Source organism: Oryzias latipes, chromosome 6 (genome assembly GCF_002234675.1).
Source record: "Oryzias latipes chromosome 6, ASM223467v1".
Lineage (NCBI taxonomy): Eukaryota > Metazoa > Chordata > Actinopteri > Beloniformes > Adrianichthyidae > Oryzias > Oryzias latipes.
The window spans coordinates 19,326,043-19,338,586 of NC_019864.2; the positions used below are offsets into that span (position 1 = coordinate 19,326,043).

The window sequence follows — 12,544 nt, forward strand, 5'->3', positions numbered from 1 at the left end:
ACCCATTGTTTAAAATTATTATTATTGTTTAAAATTAAAACCTATCATATAAAGAGTTGATTAGTTCATATTGTAACCTGCAAGTCTTAAGCTGAAGTTACTCTCTGGAGTAATGTTGAAGGGTTAGACCCTGTCAAGGTAATAATAATAATAATAATAATAATAATAATAATAATAATAATAATAATAATAATAATAATAATAATAGGTAAAATCTTTAAAGGTTACAGAGCCTTTCTGGATGAAAAAGGTAGGGTTTTTCATTGCTGGTTTGAATTTTATGGCCAATACCAACAACACTAGTGAGACTTATTGGCAGAAATGAATTATGAATTTTTTTATGCTAATACCAATCAGCCAAAATTTAATATGGTGTGGATCTCATCCATAAAAAATATTACGTTTTAAAAAAACAAAAGGACTAGAATTACTGTTATTTTATAATAACAAAACTGCTCAAGTGAAAGTAAATTGCTTGATTTGGAAGGACTACTTTGAGCAATTTGTACAAAATTATTTGTTATTTTAAAACTGTATACAACCCATCTGCACCTGATATAAATTCATGTGCCATCAACATTGTTTTTGATGGCGATTACCATGACTGTGCAATGAGTTTGTTTTTATAAGTTCGGTGTTGGGTCCGGCAGAAACTTGGACAGCCCCTACCGGTGAACCGTTTCGCTCCGCTCACTTTATGAGCCTCCGCAGAACGACTTTTCCTAGCAGCCGGTTAGCATCATGGCGAGCGTTGCCGACACGAAGTTATACGACATCCTTGGAGTATCACCTTCTGCCTCCGAGAATGAGCTAAAAAAGGTGGGTACTTTAACACATTGAAGAACGGTTCATGAATGTTTTATGGGAATTAAGGGAGCGAGAGGTCAGGAGTGTTATGTGGCCTAAAAACAAGCTAATGGATGATGGGAGCTAGCTTAGTTTAGTGACAGGACTATGGGCTTGCTAGCACGCTATTTGACTCAAATATTTAGTGTCAGCGCGATTTATGATCAGCCGAGGCAGCATGTGGGGCTGATATTGTGTTTGTAAAAGCTATAATTTATAGATATTTGACACGAACGAAGATAGTTCGCTTTAGAACATCAAGTGACCAGGACGAGTGCGGGAGGTTGCCGGCTATTTAGGCTAGGTGACACATTTTCAGCTAATAGCCTCCATCAACACTGTAACGAGGCAACGCTGACTGCGCAGGTGACCTCGTTACTTTTAATTAAGAGAGTACTGCGTTATCATCGATAGGTGTCCTTAAACGGGAAAACTAAAGCTCGGCCTAACGGTGGGATAATGTGGCTCGAGCCAATAAACGTATGCACAAGACAAGTGAGTGACAAGTTGTTAAGTAAAATAAGAAACATATCTTCCTATTATAATATTAGTACGCGTCCCACATGAATTTCATATGGGGGTGTGCTGTGGAACTATTCATTATGTACTTTAGGAAGTGACGTTTTTAAAATTAAAAATTCCCCCTTGGGGTTTTCTTCTAAACCAAAGGTTCAAGTATCAGAGGTTTCCACTTTAAATGCCATCTGTCAATCGAAAATAGGAAAAACACCATACATTTTTCCTGCTTTTCTGTGGCTTCTAAAGCAGATTCTTTAGAACAAAACTCTAATTTTGTTGAATACCACTAATTCAATGAGGAGCTAGCAATTCCACATTATTGGTGCATTACATCTACTGAGAAGTAAAAAGCTTTCAAAAAGGAATGTCCTAAAATTTTACTTTTTGAAAGATGGTTCTAAAGTATACATGAAAGTTATTTTATCTTCAACTATTAACCCAAAATATTTCAACTAAATATTGTCACAGATTATTACTTTTTAAAATCCATTTTTGAGAAAGAAATCAAATTATTTTAAATTTTCCCCATTTAGAAGTAAATATATATTTTAAAATGAAGGATGTTGTTATTTAGGGTTATGTTGATAACATTGCTGGAGAGAAACATTCAGGTTAAATGAAGCTTAGAATTATATATTACATTTTAACAAGAAATGTACAGGAAATAAACATTTATGGTAAAGGATACCAAAAAAGATCAAAAGGTCTTTATTTCTTGGCTTTAATTTTCATAAAAGATGTCTGTCATTTTTAATATATTTTTTTAAACCTTCTCTTTGTAATTTTATCAAACCTTTGTGGTAAATAAATATATTCATAACTAAGCAAAGTAAATGAAGTTTGAAGTAATCTTGTTGTGGGCAAAACAAAAAAAAGAGAAACTGCAGCTAAACCTTTTTTAAATCTGTGTACATCTTTGCAGCAGGTGTATAATGCTACGCATGAGGGAAATAAAGTAAATGCTCCCTTTTTTCTTTTAAGTTTTTATAATCTCATTTGTACGTTTGGTTTTAAAGATGATAGTGGTGTTTGTGCACTTGTGTTTTTTGTTAGTTTTATTTATTCTTTTTTTAAGTTTTGGTGATTTAAGATATGTTTACTTATGTTGTTGCTTGGAGACCATAACTGTTAGGCCCAGTTATGGCTATACAATTGCCTGCTGTTCTAACTATTTATTACAGGAGTCATCAAAGATGGGACCCATTCATGATATATATATATATTTTTTTTTTTGGATTTGTGACTCATTTCAGGCATACCGCAAACTGGCAAAAGAGTACCATCCTGACAAGAATCCTGAAGCTGGGGACAAGGTAGGATGAGCAAAAGTGGAGCACTTTGTTTTTATTAGAACTGAAGTTCACGTTCCGAATTCCTGTTCTACACTACTTCAAGCTTTTGGTGATTTATTCCTGACTACCTCATTCTCTCCTCAGTTTAAAGAAATAAGTTTTGCCTATGAGGTGTTGACAAACCCAGAGAAAAAGGAGCTTTACGACCGTTATGGCGAACAAGGGCTGCGAGAGGGAGGAGGCGGAGGGCCAGGGATGGAGGACATCTTCTCTCACATTTTCGGCGGTGGGCTCTTTGGGTTCATGGGTGGACAAAGCAGAGGACGCAATGGAGGAAAGAGGAGAGGAGACGATATGATACACCCTCTGAAGTAAACACAGTGTACAACATGCTTTACATACTGGTTCAAACATAAAAACTTGTTCATAAAAACATTTTTGTCCCACAGAGTGTCTCTTGAAGACTTGTACAATGGAAAAACCACAAAACTGCAGCTCAGTAAGAATGTGTTGTGTAGTGCCTGCAATGGGTAAGTTGGCACTTTACTTGCTTTTGCTTCAAAATATAAAAACTTTCATGAAATTTCCTATCCAAATAACTTCTAAAAAAAATTTCGGTGTTGATGTTTTTATGCCATTGCCTTAACCTGAAGCGTTTTCCTTGTAGTCAAGGAGGTAAAGCTGGAGCGGTGCAGAAGTGTGTGGCCTGCAGAGGAAGAGGAATGAGAATCATGATCAGACAGCTGGCTCCTGGGATGGTTCAGCAGATGCAGTCGGTGTGCACAGACTGCAGCGGAGAGGGTAATTCATTCTACATAGCCAAGTCTTTGCTTCCAAAACAAACGATGTACAATCAGAAAAAAGAAACCCCCCTTTCTGAAAGGTTTCGAAATGATTGTCGTCCTGTCCAGGTGAGGTGATAAACGAGAAAGATCGCTGCAAAAAGTGCGAGGGCCAAAAGGTGTGCAAGGACACAAAACTTCTGGAGGTTCATGTGGACAAAGGCATGAAGCATGGGCAGAAGATCACATTTTCTGGAGAAGCTGACCAAGCACCAGGCGTTGAACCTGGAGACATAGTTCTGGTGCTTCAAGAGAAAGAGCATGAGGTACTGTTAGAGCAGAGGTTGAAAAACTGATCAATACATAAAGTGCTCAGTGAAAACTATTTTACTATTGTTTACTGTAATCATCCTGGGTCTTTGGAGGAAAGTAACCAATAGTTTATTTGAACACAGGACTTCCGGCGTGAAGGCAGTGATCTTCACATGGTCCACCGCATTGGTCTGGTTGAGGCTCTCTGTGGATTCCAAATGACTGTCACACACCTGGATGGACGTCAGCTGCTTATTAAATACCCCCCAGGGAAGGTCATCGAGCCAGGTAAACTTCCATTTGTCCAATTAAAAAGAAAAAGGTTTGAATATTGCTGTTGAAAACTGAGAAATGATGATTTTATTTTTTAAGGCAGATTTAGGTGTGGGTTTTGTGTATATTTGTAATTTTAAAATATAAGATTCTTTTCTAAAAGTTGCTTCTCATTTGCAACATTTATTCAATGCTTAGACATATTTTCTCCTATAAATGTTGAGGACGTTTGCTATAAATCCTCTTCTGTGTGCATGTCAGGCTGTATTCGAGTGGTGAAAGGAGAGGGGATGCCTCAGTACAGAAATCCATTCGAGAAGGGCGATCTTTACATCAAGTTTGACGTCCAGTTTCCTGAAAACAACTGGATCAGTCCCGACAAGCTGAACGTGAGTTTTAGCAGATCTACGATGCGCTTTTTTCAAGGTGTTTGTCTTTTTCTTTTTTTTTTTAATGTACCGTCGGATTTGTTTCTTTAAGGACCTGGAATGTTTGCTTCCTGCTCGTGCTGACGACCCCATCATTGCAGCAGACGCAGAGGAAGTTGACTTGACTGAGTTTGAACGGAGTCAAGGCTTTGGAAGTGGAGCCAGAAGAGAGGCGTATAATGATAGCTCTGATGAGGAAGGGGGTCACCATGGCCCCGGGGTGCAGTGTGCACACCAATAGACTCATACACAGACTTGCACACATAAACAAAAGCTAAATCAGACACACGCAGCCCTCCGTTTCCATTGCTAAATCAAGACTTGTTGCGTATAGATTCAGATTTCTTTTCTCTGATGAGTCCAGTGAAAAAAAGAAATGCAATCATCCTCCTTCCTCAGCTCTATGGTGCCCCCAAGTCAAAGAGATCCCAGATGTGCGGTGGCCGTTTTGTGTTATTGGACATCAGTGTTCATCAATTTCTCCAGCAAGAAGAGTTAAGTTGTGAGATGTTCACTGGCTCTGCATCGCTTGGGCATCCTTGTTCTCGTTTTAAGCTTTTTATGTTTTACTGTGGGGAAAACAACAGTCTAGTGTACAAAATGCACATATTGTGAAGTATCCTGTAAAACGTGTAGTTTAGTCAATCACATACAAGCGCATGTTCGTTCTTGCTGAAGATTTTGATCAGTTAGATTCAAGCTCCAGAAACTTTCAAATGAAGTCTGACACCGCAGCTGTTAAAATGCAGAGTTCTACTGCTGCAAGAACTGGTCTATTAACACATTTGGAAAGAACACTCGAGGTTAAAACTCCCATCTTAGAGAAAACTTGATTCATTGATTTGCAGGGAATGCTTTTGTTCCGAGCTGTGAGGTCCATTAAAAATGAGTGTACCACCGGCCAGATAAATCACTACGTTTATTTTTGTTGTCTGAAATTCCTTGGTGTGAATGTTGTTGTGTTCTGAAACTGCAAACCTTACAGTTCTGTACTCGTGTTTGTGTGCAGTGCAGTGGCTCACTGTGTTGGCGAGCTGCTGTGGAATGTTCCAGCTTCTTAGGGTGGTAGGTATTCCTGTTTTGCATTGAGCTGCAGTGCGATTGGACACCAAATATGGTTATTTAAAGAATGTTTTTATTTACTCAGAAGAATCAGATATAGAAACTTTTTCTCTAATTACCTGAAATTTGGGGAGGAAAGGGGGGGTCCTGCTGTCCTGCAGTTCTGCAGGGAAAACTATGTATCATACACATATTCCTGTTGCAGAGTTGCTAGTCAAACATGCCCCCCCCCCCTGTAATATTGGAATTTTCCTATCTCAAAATACCTGTAAATAAACCCGGTCCCCGTGCATTAAACCAACAGCTGTGTTATCCTGTTCTCGTATGCGAGCAGCAACAGTCAACATGAAGTAAGGATAGTGGAGTCACTGTTTACATGCACCTCTGAATTTCATTGTTTCTGTAAATATGGCCACAAGGGCAAAAGTCCACATGGTTTAAGGGGGGGTTCCTTGTCAAATTACATAATTGTTGATGCTTATGGTTGTCAAAATGTATAATAAACGACTACAAATTAACAGAAATTTGCCTTACAACAATATTTATCTTGTACTGTTAATAATTTTCCTGGTGGAAGCCAAAAAAATAGTTGGATTTCAAATCATTGAAATGTTGCGTTAGTGGAAAGATGTAGCTCTGGCTATGTGTAGGACTACTCATGAGTCTGTAAAGCACATTTTTACACTGGAAAAGAATAAAGATTAGGTTGGGATTTGAGATATTTTGCTTTAAGAGGAAAAAATGCTTTAAGTCGAACTTTAATCCAGCAAGGAGCTTACAACTCGACAGGGGAAGAAAAAAGTTATGAAGCGTGATGAGCCAAAATTACACAATTCCATATCAATGGAAGGGATCAAAAATCTTGGGTCTAATTCAAAACTCCAAGTCCAGCTTCAATACAATGTTTGGTTTTTCAGGTATAAGTTTTAAAGGTAGTGTTTGCACCTACAGATTTGAGGTCATGGTGATAAAAATGATACGTTTTTGACCTAATAAAGTATTCTTAAAGCAAAATCGCAGTGTAAAAGCTAAGTTTCATTTAACCGTTTTGTAAAGCTTTTTGATCCCTTTTGGGGTCACAGGGTTGCTGGAGCCTATCCCACCCACTGTTGGGTGGAGAGTTCACCCTTATTTCTACAGAAGCTGTAACATCGTAGTATAAAATAAGAGGTGTTACCGTCTTCCACCCTCCTTAAAGCCATGTATCCATGACCAAAAACAGAAAAGTTGGTGGCATGCAATACATTTTGTTGTAAAAGCATCTATTTTTGAAATGACTTTGATTGTGATTACATTTTTACCATAAAATAAGTAGACCGTTTAGTTGTGTGCACATTAACAGTAACACAGGAACTATTGTATGAAATCAGGACCAAAAACGTTCTTGGCTTCAAACACTTGGAGCATTTTAGTCACTTCCGCTCTCTATGTCGTTGTGATGAGCCACTGGAGCCAGCAGTTCCTTAAATCCTGCGGTATTCCTAAGGGATAAACAATGCCGATTTCTTGTTGGTCAGCGTTACATTTTCAGCATCCTGATGAGGTCGAAGCCATTCTGTTTACCTGTCCCTTTTGGACTGCATGATGCTGGAGCGCTCTCTTCTAACCTGCTCCAGTCGCTCTCGAACAGCAGCTTTCTGCTGGATCTTGTCTTTCTGTAACACAAATACTGTAAAGGCAACGGTCGCCGTCACACCTTTATGTTGGTCACCTTCTGGTTTACCTTTGGCAGATCTTGGGTAAGATGCTTCAGTCGGTCTGTGTGCTTAATGCCCTGCAGATCTCCCTCCGCCTTTCTGTTCTGGATGATGGACAGGCGCTCCTGAACCTGAAAAAATGATGAAACTGAATACACCTTTGGCTCTGATCACTCTTACATTTCTCTGTTGGTTTTTCTCACCCTCAGCAACTGTCTCTCTCTGTCTCTCTGCTGCTTTTGCTCCACTTTTCTTTGTATGTCCACCAGGTTGCGCATGGTTTTCTCCCTCTCCATTACAGACACTGGCTCTGTCATTCGCTCCTTCTCCACCAGAGTCGGTTCCTTCACAGAGTTGCTCACTGAGAGCATGCATTCAGTCTGGTTCATAAAATATCTGGTTAGATCTTAGACTGACAACCGGTTCATGAAAATTGACATGCTCTTACCACTGATTCTTGGTGAAGCATCTCCTCACAGTCAGAGGGTTCAGGCTCTCTGAGATCGCCCTCTTCAGACTTGGTTTCAGTTTGACACATTTCTACTGCACTCATCTCTCTGCCAGAATCGGCGACGGGATTGGATCTTCCAGAGTCAAGTTCATCAGCATCTCCAGAAAGTCCAGGCTGCATATCCTGGAAGTTCTCCTCTTCTGTTGGACTCATTTTCTGGTCTTTTTCAGATGTGTTTTCTCCCTCGACTGCTTGATCTGCCGTTTGTCTCTTTTAGAAACAATGAAAAAGTTAGAGGATATAAAATAAAATAAAAAGAGACCTGTACACTGATGTGCTACCTGCTCTTCTGTTGTGGCTTGCTCTGCAGACTGTGCAGAGACGCATTGAGCCAAAGTGGACTTCTGCTCCTCCACATCTATTTGTGGGACTGCTTTCCTGGATTGTGCAGGCAGGATTGGAGTCATCTCACTGCCCTGAACATCTGGACTCTGTCCCGAACCCACATTTGCAGCATCTACTTGGCAATCTGTGTCACAGTCAGTTGGTTTGCTCCAAGCAAGCGGGATCAGAGACTCCTGCTTCTCATAGCTGTCAGGAGTCCCTGTTGCACTGCTCTCTCCATTATAAGCTCCTTCTACAGTGGAGCCATCAGGAGTCAAGCCCTGCACATCTGATGCACTTGAAATTTCCAAGTAGGGTAGATCCTCAATGACAGCTCCACAACCTGCAGAAATGAGCAAACTATATTATATTGATACTTCAGAATTGTTAATTCTGTCTTGATAAAAGCTAGGAACCGGATAATGATAAATCATGTAATAAAATGGTTACGTATGACAGGGTGGGATTATATAAATTCGCTTCCCCCCACTCCCTTTCAAGTAATTTTTATTAATATGTCTAATTATCCTCAGTTTGGTAGTTCATTGTATGAATGCATAACTGATGATTGTATTGTTTTTGTGTATTATTCTTATTTGATTGCTTGAAATAAACCATTCAAAAAAATAAAAATAAAAAATATTACTTCCAGCTGTGCAATTTGGACTTGTTCTCTTTCATTGTCAGCAATACCTGAACAAAGTTCCTTTTTGTCCTCTGCAGTTAGGACTTCTTGGAGTTCACTGCTGGCACTTTTAATCGCATCAGTTCCTGGAGCCTCAGCTGATGCCCCGCTGATGTGCTCTTCATCGGATCTGCATAAAGACTGAGGCCTGCTCTGGTCTCTGTTGTCAGGCAGTTTTGGATCAGGAAACAGCTTCCAGTCTGTGCTTAGGAGCTGAAGCAGGCCGCTAAAGCGCTGTGTTTGAATTTCATCGATGTATTTATCCCGCAGAGCATAGATGCAATTGAGATTCTGACAGACACACAGCATGTAGGGTTAAAAAAATGCACACGTCTACTGTGATGGTGCTTTTGCCTCTATGACATTCTCCTCTCTGCTCACCTTTTCTGCCAGGGCTTCCAGTAAAATCAAAGCTTGGACTTCTTGAAGCTCTATTAGATGGATCAACATAGGCGGAGCACAATCTTGAGGTCGAAATGATGGCTGTTGTCCTTGCACTCCTGATAGAGTCTGCAGCTGAGCATGGATTTGTTTTAGCCCTTTTAAACACTCGTCTCTCAAATTAACCTGCTCGCTGTCTGATGCTGTTAAAAGGGAGACAACAAATTGCTGAAATAAAAGGAATGAACTAGAAGGAAGTTCTAAGTAAAGGCTGACAAAAAACTTACTTCCCTTTGAAAGCACTTTGCAATCTGACCCCTGTGATTCCTCCTGGCAGATTTCATGTATTATTCGGATCAAGCGCTTTCTTTCTTGCTCCTGACTAAGCACCAAAAGCTGCAGTGCTGCCTTCTAAAAATGTGTAGCATGTTAGAAAATACTGCGTCGTTCCCCTTCATTTTATCTTAATGTTTAAAATTGATAAATGTCTGCCATTCAGGATGAATCTACTTGACCTGCTGTAATGTTTTGAGGTCCTCTTTTTCCCCCTGTTCCTCTTCTTCTTCATCGTCAAGCCACAGAGCCACCTGCTCTGCTATGCATGGACTTCTCATCTTTGGCCTGAACATATTAATAAATAATAAATAAAGACCTCAAACCTAAAGATTGCAAACTCTTTATTATCATTATTATCATTATTATTGTTTCCTGGTTCACCCACCATGTTTCCCAGGACTGCTGGGCAGCTAGAAGACAGCTGTAGGACATGTTCTCCCTCCGGGCTTTAAGAGTTGCCAGCCTGATGTGAAGACACACGAGGACCGGATCCTCACTGCACCATCTGGAATTTAAAAAAAGGTCCATCAATGTCAAAAAGGTCCTGATGTTATTGTTGGAGTCACTCACATGCCACTCTGGTGTGTTTTCAGTATTTGTTTTTTCTATTTACCTCTGGGTTAAGTTGGTCACCATGTGCTGTTCTTGCTGACAAAGAATCTGTATCTTGTTCAGGAGAGAAACAGCAGTCCAGGACTGCACTGTGGACCTGCTGCCGCTTTGTTCTGATGCACCCAGACAGGCTCTGATGGAGGAACAGAACCCCCACCTTTAAAATGATTTGACATTTTACATGAGTTCGATGAGCTGTCGCTGGACGTTTAGTCTTATTATTTAGGATCTAAACTACTTTGGTTATATTTATTTGCTTCCATTCATACAGCTTCTGAACCTTCTGATAATAATAAATTATCGAGGTATCCAGACATTAAAAAAAGGAAGAAAAATCTACCTTTTTTCCTGTTTTTTTTTTTAATTGGTTGTGGTGACAATTTTACATCAGATTTGAGTGTTGGTCTATTTTGTTTTAACCATTTTTATATAAGTATAAGTATAATGATTTGTGCTTGCTCATGTGAGTTACTTGTACATCTTGAATGCTCCAGGCAGCATTGCCAAACAAATCATGTCAGCAGACTCCAGCGCTTCTTCTGCAAGCTCCTCCAGCCTCTCCACTTCCTTCTGCTTTTCCCACAGAGGCAGCTCTTCCCAAATATTGCTTGCTGAGAATCAACCACAAGGAAAAACGAAACAGGAACCCCTCTGGGTCTCAAGGAGTTAAGATGACATTTTTGTAACAGGTCAGAACAACATGCCCTTACTATGATGCTCCTGGAGCATTTCTCTGAAAAGCAATTGCTTCACCACATCATACTTCACTTCCACCAAGAGGAGGACATCGGACAAAGTGACACAACCCCACGACTGAGCTCTGGAACCTGTGTTCTGGGCCTGCCAGGGAGGGGGCAGCATGCTTTTCACACCCTCTGATGCCAATCTGTGAAGGAAAAGATTGACATGACGGTTGTCATTTATTTTCTGTAGAGACGGCAGATTTGAAAACTCTAAAAAAATCAGGATGTAAAAATCAGTTTACACTTGGGAATTTGTTACCAAAAGTAAATGTTTAATAAAAGTCCTTGAATATATTTAATATTTTAAATATGCAACAACAGTCTCACCTGGCCCAGCACTGCCTGGCTGTTTTTTTCAGTCTCTTTAAACTTGTATGTCTGTCACTGAACTCCTGTCTGCCTGCCACTCTCCTCATCTGTTCCTTGGAAGCAAAACAAGGATCACTTTCTATATGTTCCTGCAGGACATTCATGTATTCTTCCTAAAGAACGTACCTCAGGGCAGTCCTGTATCTGCAAAACTCCTGACTCTGAGTTGTAAGCATGTGTGGGATCTGTGCTTTGTTCTGTGTAATCCATCATATGATGACGGTTGCTGGAATTTAGGAGCTGAAAGTCCCAGTGAAACTAAAGAAAATAACATTTGCTATAACAAGTCACACCAATGGTTAAAAGATTCTGCCATAAATTTCATGAGAATTTGTATATTTCCACCATTTCCTTCTTTTCCCTCTCCTTTTCCATTTCCACGAGAACATCCAAAACATTTCCATCAGCACAGGCCCAGCAGTCGTTGTGTCCTGCAACCTGAAACATAATGTGACCACATACAATTATTATCACAAATTCATTCTTAATGAAAAGAAGAAGATTAATTAAATGAGATTACTGCCTTCTTCATGGCTGCATTTGCTTCGGTGGAGTTGGAGGGAACATGAAACACTTTGCTGAAGAGAAGACTGACATCCTCAGAGGAAAACTCTACTCCTGCAGGCTTACCCAGCAGCTGGTGCAGCGTCGCAATGCAGTCCTGAAGCCCAGAGCAAGCACTTCTCCTTCAGCTTTTGACACAGACATGAAAAAAACACACAACAAGAAAACACCTTACCTGCGCCATGTTATTGCCGCTCTGCGCTGATGAATTATACAGGATATCACTATGGTTACAGCAGCTGGATCCGCTTACAATGACAAAAGCGTGTCAGTGTATCGGTCAGACAGAGACACACAGAGAAAAGTGATACACATCCTTCAGGTTCTCTGAAAACATTCTGAAAGGTAGATGTTAAAGTGAAAGCTTCTCACCTGCATGTCCACTTTTGTGTACTGTTCAGAGGTGACAAGTGAGAAGCTGTGATTATAAAACTGTAATTAAAGAGTGTTGCTAAAAAATACTAGTGTTGTAACCCTTGTGCTATCTTAGATGACCCCACCCTTACATTGACGTGTTCTCCCTACCATGACAAAGGTGGATAAAGGTGGAAAGATGTAATCCATGGACACCAGTGAAGATCACAAATCATTGAAGAAAAAAGGTTCAGAGCACTGTCTAGTGGGTCTAGATGACCCAACTCCCAATGTTAAAGTGCCTAGGATAGCACAAGGGTTAAATTGATATTCTTTTGAAAATGCATATTTGATGTGAAGACAGCAGATGACTGAATAAGTAAATGATAATTCCATTTGCCAATTTTATATTATACAAGTTTCACAAATATTTATTATCTTGATCCCTGTGCAT

The 12,544-nt window shown here is 39.9% G+C and overlaps 1 protein-coding gene across 1 annotated transcript; it reads left to right on the forward strand.

The window, feature by feature from the left end:
- Positions 1–674: 674 nt before the first annotated feature.
- On the forward strand, positions 675–6,038 carry LOC101175395 (dnaJ homolog subfamily A member 2-like). Its single transcript, XM_023955889.1, has 9 exons — positions 675–819; positions 2,619–2,678; positions 2,802–3,028; positions 3,107–3,187; positions 3,325–3,458; positions 3,569–3,765; positions 3,895–4,039; positions 4,286–4,413; positions 4,505–6,038. The coding sequence occupies exons 1-9, from the start codon at positions 742–744 to the stop codon at positions 4,691–4,693; spliced, it is 1,239 nt and encodes a 412-aa protein (XP_023811657.1). The 5' UTR covers positions 675–741; the 3' UTR covers positions 4,694–6,038.
- The last annotated feature ends 6,506 nt before the right edge of the window (positions 6,039–12,544 follow it).

Bases quoted from the DNA above. Each gene is read 5' to 3' on its own strand.
- LOC101175395 (XM_023955889.1), top strand. From the start codon at position 742: ATGGCGAGCGTTGCCGACACGAAGTTATACGACATCCTTGGAGTATCA. The intron at 3,029-3,106 runs GTAAACACAGTG...TTTGTCCCACAG, and splicing joins GATATGATACACCCTCTGAA to AGTGTCTCTTGAAGACTTGT. The intron at 4,414-4,504 runs GTGAGTTTTAGC...TGTTTCTTTAAG, and splicing joins TCAGTCCCGACAAGCTGAAC to GACCTGGAATGTTTGCTTCC.